Source organism: Dicentrarchus labrax, unplaced genomic scaffold, assembly GCF_905237075.1.
Source record: "Dicentrarchus labrax unplaced genomic scaffold, dlabrax2021, whole genome shotgun sequence".
Classification (NCBI taxonomy): Eukaryota; Metazoa; Chordata; class Actinopteri; family Moronidae; genus Dicentrarchus; species Dicentrarchus labrax.
The window spans coordinates 22,910,388-22,922,394 of NW_026136721.1; the positions used below are offsets into that span (position 1 = coordinate 22,910,388).

At 40.6% G+C, this 12,007-nt stretch overlaps 1 protein-coding gene across 6 annotated transcripts in view; it reads left to right on the forward strand.

Annotated features, from left to right (window-relative positions):
* klhl5 (kelch-like family member 5) overlaps positions 1-7,237 on the forward strand; it is a 50,423-nt gene extending 43,186 nt beyond the window's left edge. For 4 of the 6 annotated variants that reach the window (XM_051386203.1, XM_051386205.1, XM_051386202.1 and 1 more), the window contains 4 exons: positions 946-1,020; positions 1,373-1,510; positions 2,620-2,791; positions 4,481-7,237. In XM_051386203.1, the coding sequence (XP_051242163.1) occupies positions 946-1,020; positions 1,373-1,510; positions 2,620-2,791; positions 4,481-4,537 (442 nt within the window). In that variant the 3' untranslated portion in view covers positions 4,538-7,237. Of the gene's footprint in view, positions 1-945; positions 1,021-1,372; positions 1,511-2,619; positions 2,792-4,480 lie in introns of those variants that run through there. The other 2 variants (XR_007881753.1, XR_007881755.1) reach the window with 2 other exon arrangements.
* Positions 7,238-12,007: the final 4,770 nt, after the last annotated feature.

Genomic DNA, 12,007 nt, shown 5'->3' on the forward strand with positions numbered 1-12,007 from the left:
TTGTTCTTGTTCCTGTGGATCCTGTATGCATTTAGTGCAAGTCACTTCGGACAAAAGTGTTTAAAAAATCTATGTAATGTAATAAATTGTTGACATTTTTAACAGAAATTATACAAGAATTGTCTGACGAAAATCCAAAAAGTCACTATAGTACATAGCGTCTGTATGTCACATAAATACTGCTCTGGAAAATGTTTCTTTTCTGCACAAACACAATATATCAATATCAAATAGGAATGGACAAGCTGACAATACTCAGTGTCACACACACACACACACACACGCACACGCGCGCACACACACGCAGGCACTCATACACAAATGCACATGTTAATAGTGGGATTTGAAGTTCAGGTCTTGAATCTCCTCACTTGCCCCAGAATTCTCCAGAATCGCAATATCTCACCGTTGTTTTTATTATTCAGTGCCTCAGAGAGACGCTACAGAGAAACGCTTTATAGATGCTAATTAATACAGAAACAACTGATTTGGTTAAGCATGCCCAACAGTTGTGTGCGTGCGTGCGTGCGTGCGTGCGTGCGTGCGTGCGTGCGTGAGGCTGCGTGTGCATGTATGTGTTGTGTATTCTCTGGGCTCTTTTCCTGATGGATCTCATTACTTGCTTGACTGGTTTTGATCCACTTCTTCCTTCCTCCTACCAACTCCACACACACGGATATTTGTACACACACACACACACACAGACACACAGGAAGAGTGACTGCTTGGGGTTGTGATGCCCCCCAAGAGTGTTAGCTGATTGATTTTGCTCACCTCACTTTGTCCCCAGATCGTACACACACACACACACACACACACACAAACACCTTGTACCATCTGTTTCAGTGTCACTAAATTGAAACGGGACTTCCAAAGTCCAGGTATGTGTGCAGTGTTTTGTGTGTGTGTGTCCAGAGAGATAACACCATCTTCTGTCTTTCTCAGGTTGTATGCAGTAGGAGGTCGTGACGGCTCATCCTGCCTGCGCTCAGTGGAGTGTTTTGACCCCCACACCAACAGGTCAGAGACGAGGGACTTCATTTGACCAGAATTAATTGCCGTCTCCTGCTTTATTTCCTGTCTGCTGTTCTGTCTAGTGAAGGGAATCTGTGCTTTAAGGTTATTTACACACAGATCAAAGGAGACAGCTAACCCTCCCAGGACGTTAGAATAGACTTCATACAGCTAACAGCTTCTGTTTATTAAGCACATTCATTTTGGTCTTCACTGGAGGAGCTGAGACGAGGCTCTTATTGGTCCCTGGCAAATAATCTCCTGAACACATTTTGAGTCAGAACATTTGTAATATTTTCCTAAATGTTGGAGACAGTGTGAAAAGCTGCTTTTTTTCTCCCAATCTCAATATATAAAGGTGGAACGGTTGTGCTCCTATGGCTAAAAGGCGTGGAGGTGTGGGTGTGGCCACATGGCATGGCTTCCTGTACGCCATCGGAGGTCATGACGCTCCGGCCTCGTCCCTCGCATCTCGTCTAAGTGACTGTGTGGAGAGGTGAGTCTATATATACTCTGTGTGTTTTGTCATTTAATCAAGGAGATGTAACAGATGTTTCAATGTGTATTGCTGTTTGGAAGTGTAGTTGTAGATTTTTTGCTGTCTTTTTCATGTGATTTGTGTTGTATTCAATGTCTTTTAAGTGATGGCTGTTTTCAAAGTTGCTATATAAAATTAGATTATATTAAATTAAATTATATAAATTAGATTATAACATCTAGTTTTTTCCTCTGTAATTGTTGTTATTTCCCTGGAAGGCACCAAAGAACTTTTTAAATAGATTTCATTAGCTTAGCGTAGCATCAAGACTGGAAGTGCGTAAACAGCTTGCCTGGTTCTGTCTACAGTTCAAAAACACAACTACCAGCGCCTACAAATTACACTAATTAACATTGTGTCTGTGTTGTATCTCGTTTGTTTAACTGATACACATACAGTTTATCAATCTGTCCAGCACATTTGTGCCTCCAGCTGTAGCTCGAGTTGCCAGATGCAGTCAATGAGCAAGCTTTGTGCAGACACAATGATACCATACTGTGCCAAGAAGCAGTTACAGCATTATGGCAACTCCTACTAAAATCACAAATTCTCATTTTTACATCTAGATTAAACAAATGAGATAACACATGATATTTAGCGAGCTTTAGAAGTTCTGGCAGTGTATTTTTGGAGAGCTAGACTAGCCGTTTCCACCTGCTTCCAGTCTTTAAGCTAATTGCGGGCGGCTGTGGCTCAGAGGCAGAGCGGGTCGTTCCTTAATCGGAAGGTTGTGGGTTCGATCCTCACATGTCGAAGTATCCTTGAGCAAGATACTGAACCCCGAATTGCTCCTGATGCCGTGCATCGGTGTATGTTCGAAACTACATTCACTCATCACTGAGTGAATGTGTGTGAAAGGGTGAATGTGGCATGTAGTGTAAAAGCGCTTTGAGTGGTCGGAAGACTAGAAAGGCGCTATACAAGTACAGGTCCATTTGCCTCCAGGCTCCTGCTCTACACTGAAGGCACAGCCATGTGACTGATATAGTTTCAGAGAGTAAGAATTACATAAACTTAATTTGATATAATATAATTCCTCCTTTGTGTGTGTGTGTGTGTGTGTGTAGGTATGACCCTCAGACAGATGTGTGGACGACAGTCGCCCCCATGAGCATCAGCAGAGATGCCGTTGGTGTTTGTCTCCTTGGCGACCGTCTCTATGCTGTGGGCGGTTATGACGGGCAGGTGTATCTCAATACTGTAGAAGCTTATGACCCTCAGACAAACGAGTGGACACAGGTACACACACACACACACACACACACAAAAGGAAAGAGTCTGTACAATTTAATAAGCTCTATACCATTAATAGCACACACATACAACAGATTTATATGTATGCACTTATGTACATACACTCTGTAAAAACAAGTAATAAATCATGATCTACACCAATAAAGTTGTTAAATAGACACACAGTCTGACCTTCTTCCAGCTCCTCTCCCATGTATCTTGGCATGTTTTCATTGTTATGTAAATGTGTGTTTTCCTCATGCTAATATTGCCCTTGCAGCTGTAGCAGTAGGGGAAAGAGGAGACTGTTTCAAAGTTGAACGATCTCATTCAACAGAAGTATATCATACTTCAGTTTATACCTCATCTCCTGCATAGCCCCAGAGGATTTCCAACCAAAGTCACTGGAAATCTGCTATTTTGGAGACACGCACCATGCTGAGAACAAGAGGGGGTGTAGGTGGGCGGATACAGAGAAAGCTCAAACTGACACAGAGGGATGACGACTAACTGAGATGTGAGGGGACATGTTGAAACCATTAAATGTGTCCTCTATATATTGTCAGAAACTGAAACAAACAAACCAGTGGATGGGTTGTCTGTCCTGTCCTAGTAAAACACATCCCCCTGCTTGCTTTAGCACAAATGTGTCAATCTTCTTACTTCCAAGACAGATAGCATTGGTGGTAAATTTATGTTTAAAATTAGATGACTGACAGACAGATTTGACTATCTGTGTCTACAAAAACTAACAGGACTAGACAACCACAAAAGGCACAAAGCTTCCCTTAGAGCCAAAGGATTATCGTCACTCCCCACTCCCTGCTGTGCTGAAGTCAGTGTTTCCATGCGGGGGAACGACAAGGTCAGAGCCTAGACGCCAAATATCAGTGTTGTACATATCCTGCATTCACAGAATAATTCATCCCCTTCAGTTGGCAACATATGGCAACACAATTCATGTCAACATCCATTTAATAGTTGTTCTGGAGCTTTTCATCATATCACATAATCTTTATCAGCAGATGGAGTTGCCCAGTGGTTGCGGAAATGTAGATTTTGTCGGACACAGAAAAACATTAGCATTCATTTGGAGTCGTGTTTCTGGCCACCAGATGATTTTAAGTCCAATATTTATTTTCTTTTAGCTTTGTTTATGGTCTCCACAACTCCTAAGGGATGTATCTGGCTCTTTAGCTGCTAAATGCTCCACTGTGTTTACCAGCTAGTCACTAACTGTGTATGCTTTTTGGTGCTGAGTCGATAGTATACAGGGGTTTTTTGTTTTTAGAGCTGCTTGTTGTGCCCAAAAACGACACTATGGGAGTAGTAAGAGTGAACCAAAACAGTAAAGGCTGGAAAACTAAAAGCTGAAACCTGTGATGAAGTTCCATAAAGCTGAAGGGAGCTGCAGTCTTGGGTGATAATTCTCATCATAATCATTTCAGACACTGTTGTTATGAAAGTATTGATTAGAGACACTTTAAGGACTTCTCATCCATCTTGGCTTAAACGTTAGCTCTTAAGGTTGATGCAGTATTGACTGTTTCCAACAGGTTTTAAAAAAGCTCAGACAGGAGCATGTAATCTGAAAATGACAGGATTTCACTGATTTATAATTCTAGACAATCCATTGCTGCACCTTTTTAGTTTCCAGCTGTGATTCTGATTCTTCTGGGTTTTTTGTCTTTTCAGGTAGCACCTCTGTGTGTGGGCAGGGCAGGAGCATGTGTGGTTGCTGTCAGACTGTAGCGAACTATGAATGGCTCAGAGACAATCCTCTTTGTCATCGCTGACGTGGTCACTAAAGTTACAGCAAGAAACCCATCTGCCTGCCAGCATATGACCAACACTGGGACATGAGAAACTGATTACTGAACTGAACACACATCAGGTTTTATACTTCTGCACAGTCAGATTGTACTCTTCTTAACGACTGCCTATAATTCATTTTAATGTTTAGGGGTTTCGGTTAGTGGTTAAATCATGTGTCAGGTTTCTGATAAAGTTTTCATATTTGGACATCCTGACAACTTCTGCCATCGAAGTGAACAGCCACCGACATCATTGATGAGGAGGACTCTGCAGTGTTTATCTGAGCATGACACAACAGCTGTCTCACAGGTTTTTTTTCTTGCCTATTATTTTGTTCCTGTAGACAAGGTGGCACACGCGCACACACACACACGTGCACACACACACACACACAAACCTGCATGTCTGCTTTCAGCTTCTATTTCTGCCGACAGAAAGGTGAGAGACACAGAGAGATTGTCAAGACTGTTGAAATGCCTCATCATTTTACGCTCTTGCTTTTCCTAACAATATCTGATATGTGTATTGATGCTATTTTAATATATTCCCTATTATTTTATGCTGCTGTTGGCAAGTGCTCTCCTCCTCTTTCTTTCTCTTTCTTGCCCGCTGACAGATGAAAGACAGACTTTTGACATAATCAGCACAACCTTATGAACAGCCATACTGTAAGAAACTGTGATGCTCTTTTTATTCTTTTCAGCCAAAAACATATCACACACTTTATCTAATATTTCTGTGCGTATGTCTTCCATGTTGCATCAGCTGAAGCATACAGTACACTGTGATATTCAAGCAGCTACACTGTCAGACTCCAACTTTTTTACTTTTTCTTTTGTTTTTTAACTTTCTAATCCTGCCATTGTTCACATAATTGAGGTCCATAAAGCACTGTAATTTGTTATTGGGTTTATAGCCTGAGTGGTAATAAGAGCAACTGTGGCCCTTTGTTGAGCCCTGTAGGGAAATTTTATTTTCAATTTCCCACAGAGCACAGGGTCAGCTATTTACAGGCTTGGTTTTATACAGGGTCACTTGAGCCTTTCTGTCCTACCTTCTGTTTCTTCACAATAGATGTTTCCTCAGTGTGTGTGTGTCTGTGTGTGCGCGCGCGTACATATGTGTTCGGGTGTTCAGAGATTGCAGGGAGTATATTTTTATCTCAAATGAGAATCTTCCCGCTTCCCCTCTCCACATCTTCAATTCCCTGCTGCTTTCTCTTCATCCCCATTTTCCCATTTCATCACCACACACACACACACACACACACACACACACACACACACACACACACACACACACACACACACACACACACACACACAAATACATGCACCACTACGTTTTAGAGCAGAATTGGAAACCAAGGCAAAATGAACAACAGACCATATAATGAGACCATGAATTTAATAACGTTGATTCAGCCGGTGCAACGTTTTGTTTGATGTCGAGTTCAAAGCATTATTAGATTTGATGCTGCTGCAGACAAAGTATCAGACATGAGGGGGAAAATGAATCCAGTGAAACGACCTCATGTGATCATATCTGTGGGCTGGTTTCAGTAAACTTAAATGTCAAGAAACCTCAAGAATACAAAGATGCTGACTGTAGGTTCAATACTGATACGTGCCACAATCATTTTATGCTGTCTACTTAATTGTGTATTTCCTCTATGTGGCTCAATCTGTGTGTGTGTGTGTGTGTGTGTGTGTGTGTGTGTGTGTGTGTGTGTGTGTGTGTGTGTGTGTGTGTGTGTGTGTGTGTGTGTGTGTGTGTGTGTGTGTGTGTGTGTGTGTGTGTGTGTGTGTGTGTGTGTGTGTGTGTGTGTGTGTGTGTGTGTGTGTCTGTCTAGTGCACAGAAACTCCTGACAGTGTGAGAGGAAAAGCAGGCATCCTGTCTGAACTGACAGATCTAGAGCTAATGTAGCCCCCAGGATGCACTTCATAAACGCACATGGACACATCATACACACACACACACACACACACACACACTCTTAACCACACAGCTGAAAGCCAAGTGCCCCAGGAGCCAGTGAAGATTGAAAAGCCTCCCATATTTGCCGGCATGACATCTAAAAAGCAGAGACGGGCAGGCTGGCGATTCCCCACAGCTGAGCTGATGTTTATTCAAGCCTAATGCACTGCTGCATTATTCTATTTTCTTCCCCTTCAAACCTGCCTGCTGTTTATTTAGAGAGTAATTCTCTTTAGATCAGAGCAGAAGAAGTGTGCCACCTCCACTGTGTAGATGTAGTCAGAGAGTTTGGTTTCAGTCAGAGGTTAAAAATAAAGACCGACATTCCAAATCAATCTATATATTCAGTGTATATTATGTACATAAATAAATATAAAATCTGTATGTAGTCTTATTGTATTATGCTGTATATTATACACTGCACAAATATGCTATGTGTTATTGTGTGTGTGTGTGTGTGTGTGTTTTTTTTTGTACCATGAAGTGAGCTGAAGAAGTAATGATGGTTGGAGAGAAATGGTACAGCTGCTCATCTCCTCTTTTTGTACCAGAATATGACAACACCTCTTTTACAATATAAATTATGTATGTACAATATATAAGCTGCTGTAATATGCTGGTATTGGTCTTTTATACATTAAAGTGAAGATGTGATTTAACTCTTGTTTCTGTTTTTTCCCCTGTGTAAAATACTAATGTACAACAGTTTAACAATAACAACTAAATCATGTTTATGGTACAGATGTTTTTGCAAGCAGTTTCCATTTGTCAAAAAAGCACTATAAATGTCATTATGGTGTAAATTTGTATTTATATGTGGTTGTTATCTCTAACAGAGCAGCCCTAGCAATGGCCTTTGCAGTTCAAAGGTTTCTGTGGTGCTTAAGTCTGGCTCTGAATTAATTTTCCGAGCCTGGGGGTTAATACAAATCCTCATTACTCTTAAGTGTGGATGCTCGAGCCGGATGCTCTCCGAGCCAGAGACACACAGCGGCAGGTTGAAGCATTCACAAGGTGAAACAAGTGTGTGAAGAAGAGGGATGCTCACAATTTACAGATACTTTAACCTCAGGACAGCTACCAGTAGCCAACTGATTCACTCTGTTATTTATTGCGGGGGAAGCTTTAAATCATAACCAGCTCTGACAAACGGCTCCCGGTGGCGCTGAGAAATGACGCCAGTGACCTTGTCTTGCTGCCTTAACAGCACCTGAGTCCATTATGCCTGACAGGAAGAAGGAGACAGAAAGTGTTGGTTTATCTGGCTCCACATGTTAGACATCCAAATGTAGAAGTAACCTCAAGTCAGACATGCAGCTGCACATTTTACCACAGCATCTGTCAGTGTTGTACACTGGTGCACACATCTGCATTTGTGAGACAGTCATTATAAACTTAATGTGCTGCCAAACGTTGTTTAAACCCACACTAGTGAAGTTTCCAAACATAAGGCCATCATCAGGCCAAATTTGGGGAAATGTGTTTGAAATGATGTACAAGACATGAAGATTATTTCTATTTGAATGCTGCAGCCATAAGAAACATGGTGTCTTGACTTTTCATGTCTCTCAGTATAAACATATAGCTTCAGTGAAGAGCTGGAAAAAAATTATGTGGAGTGAGACAGGTGCATTTTAAGCAGTTAATAACCTTTGATGGTGTTATCACAGTGCTCACACCTCTACAACTCATCCAAAAACATTGTCATCACTTAAATTCTTTTCAGGTGTTCATTTAAATCTGAGTTTCAGTCTTACCTTTAAGTAACAAAAGAGTCTGATTAGACTGTAACACTATGAGTATTATTTTAATAATTTTATAAAAAAAAGATTGATGGTTTGTTCTAGACCTTGGAAAAGGGAGTTGATAAAACAATCTCACAAGGTCCATAGTTGCTGTTATGACCTTTTGATCATATCAAACAATCTTACTGATGACTGATGGAAAAAAACTCAATCTGCTGCAAAAGATTGTGTGAGAAGTTCCTGAGCAGCACCTAAACGGACCTTGTGGTGAGACAGTAGTCAAGTAGTATTAATTCTGTTATGATGATCATCACATATACTTATATTAGAAAAATATTTGTGTTGGGATCTTGCTCTGTAGGCTGGTTCTGCAGTCTTATGACAACATTGTAATATAGGACTAGTAATGGAGTGATTTGTTGATAATTTGTTGATGCCTTCCATGTATCTTTCTAATTTGTGCAGCAATAATTAAGTATGCAGGTGGCACCAGGGGTGGAGCCAGATGTTGTAAACATCCGGGGCTTAGCATGCTGCCCCTGGGAGACTTTGTCCCATTTACAGCAGCTATACAGAGTGCTTAGAAATCTGTACATCATTTGGGAAAAACATGACAGTTGCTCAGTGGAGCCTACATCCTATTTTGAATCTAATTGTTCTCCAGCTGTCTTCATCATTCTGAAACCCTAACATCCTACCACATGAACAGAGGCAGAAATTGTTTGATGTTATTATTTTTAAGTTAGATAACATAGTTAGGGTAGGAATCCGCATCCTGAAACCCATTTTTGTTAAACTCTCCTGTCACAGAATGAGTGTTGCATGTGAATCTATTGTGCCATAATGCTGTAATAGAAGGTGATATTTCACCCAGTAATGGAAGTTTTACTCCATTGATTTTCCGATACAGTCAGAGAGAACGGGGGAAATGACACAAAATTTAATTTAAGCCTAAAAGATTCAGGGCTTTTGAGATAACATTTGGGGCTGGAGCCCCAGCAGCCACCCAAATCCGCCCCTGTCTGGCACTGGTCTTGTTTAATTAGTAACACATGAAAGTTAGATTCTGCTGATTCACCAGAAAATAAGGTTGTCTTGCAGCGTAAAGCCAGCAGTCCAACAGGAGTTAACCAGCCCACATCAGAATCTTATAGGACTTGTAAAGTCCTGCAGTCCAGACAGTGAATGCCTTTTTAGGACATGTTGTAATATAGCTTTACAATCCCTGCATCACTCCTACTGGGACTCCTTCACAAGTGGAACACAGGCATGTTCTTGTGGGGCTTTTTTTTAAGGTTTGAAGAGCAAATTAATTAACTGCAAAAAAAGTGAGAGTGACTGTAGTTTAATAGTGGCAGGTCAATTTGATTAAACACAGTAAATCACAGACTTTTCATGATTCATTGCAGGATTACGAGATAATTGCATTAAATTAATTCAATTTCCCTGCTGTCACTAGATGGTACAACACTCCAATTTTAAAAATGTTCTGCAGATTGCAAAAACATTGAGCCGCTCTGCTCACTTGGGGTTTGTTGTCTCACTGGCACAAAAACATTTCACAACATTCATTTTTCATCCGTTTTTTTTTTTTTCATCTCTCTGCTCTAATTTTACCATTTTGCTTGGAAATCATGCAGCTGCTCCCTTCAGTGCATCTTAATGAGATCTGAGTCAGCAGGGTGTACTCAGCTTCAGCATCCCGGAGCACAGGGAAGAATATTTGTGTCACACAGCTGGCGTTTCATTCCACCTCTCAGGTTTGTACAGCAAAAATGAGCTGTCATCCTTCCATCAGTATGGTATTAAGGTGCTGTGTCACCAGAGTGTTTTCCTCTGCCTTTCAGTAATAAAATGGCACAAGGAAGGGAGTGAGTGACCTTGATTTATTTCAGATGATCAGAGGTGCAATGACAGTGAGCCTGTTCAGTATTGAGTTGGAGAAGCTGAAGATGGTGTTTTCTGTCTTTCTAAGAGCATTGTTGATCGCTTACAGGACAACAAAAATAATTGGACGGGACAGAGCAGAGCTTAGCAACACTGTGACAGTGGAGGGATTAGGTCCTAAAAATTGTACAAGGTTGCCGTCTACTGGATCTGTGGAGGAAGCACAATGTATAAGTGTCATGTTTTCATTTGTACCGTGTATGTTCAGTGTACTGGCTCTCACGGAAACCTGATATCACACAATTAGTAATGCTGTGCTAACAAAGAGGTGGCTAAAGTATGAATTCCAGTAAGTAATTAGATTATTAAACAAATGTAACATATATTTAAAGGACAGCATCTGATTCCCTTATCTTCAGTTTATTGTCAGTGCAGTTTATTCAATTAATGTCTATGTAAACTGTAGGAAATGAAAGCGTTAGAAATGATTGGTTTCTCACAAGAGCAAACTTAAAGGAACATCAGTAATATAAAATAAAAAATGAATTATGATATTAATTATAATCCTGTTGCCAGTACAATGTGAGAAATGTCAAATTCTACTTTTATCTTTTATCAGCACACAGCAAAGTTTCGTGGCCACCTTAGTTTCTCCTACATACTTCACAGCCAGTTCTCATTCCCTTATTCACAGACGCGAGCAGTGTTCAGTTAGTTGCTTACCGCAACTTCACCTCTAGATGCCACTAAATCCCACACATTGGTGTTTAACTTACAACTGAGACGAAGGAAACACCAGACAGATTCTGCTGACGTGACAGACGTGTTATTCTTGGATGCATGAAATGAAGGTACAGAGTATTTTTATATCTGAATACTGAGAGACACTGACAGGTGTAGAAGAGGAAGAGTTTAAGATAGACGTTTTCATTCAAGTATAAATTGTGTTGTAAACATTAAGAAAAAGTAGCTGTGTCTGGAGCCAGTGTTGCTTCCAAAGCTGGGCTCATGGACCTAGAGTGAAAGATGAATAGAGATGGAGATAATTATTTCATATAAAGCAGGATTTTATTCTGGACTTGGAAGCAGAGTGGTTACGATTGGTGCAGCAAGAGAAGACCAGCAGACATGATTTATTATACATTGCACAAACAATGTGCAAACTGTTAAGCAAGTGTGAAGATTTTAGAGTTTGTACTGTACACAGCCCAATGTGTTTTGTATATGCTGTCCCTTGCAGTCTTGTGGAAGACAACAATGTAGCTTCTATAAGTAAATAAGGTTCAGTAAACAGCTCCGGTCTCCCAAAGCCGGCAAACAAAACTTCAAACAGGTGACATCTGGTTACTGTACTGCTACTGCTCATCCAGTAATTGTCTTTATTTACACATACACCAAGAAACCCTATAATAAGTAATGGAACGAATATACTAGAAGACCATGAGAAACAGCCATTGGGAGATTTATCTATTCTCAGTATTGCAGCCTGCAGGATGTTAACAAGCTACAATTGGACCACTGCACCAGATGGGATCATATATTCAATCTGCTGACTAACACTGCACGTGAAGTTGCTTTGACACAGGAAAATATCAGCCCCATTATTTGCTGAGTTGGACTCCATAAAACATCTAATAAATGTCGGTACTATTATTAACAATCTCTTGGTTTATTGCAGTTGTTTACTGTATAGTCTCGTCAGCAGCTCTGAGACAGATGTAGAGCTCAAATCAGTGCTTCCACTGTTAGAGTGTGTGCATAATTCATCTCCTCTGCAAACACAGCTGGTTGCACACT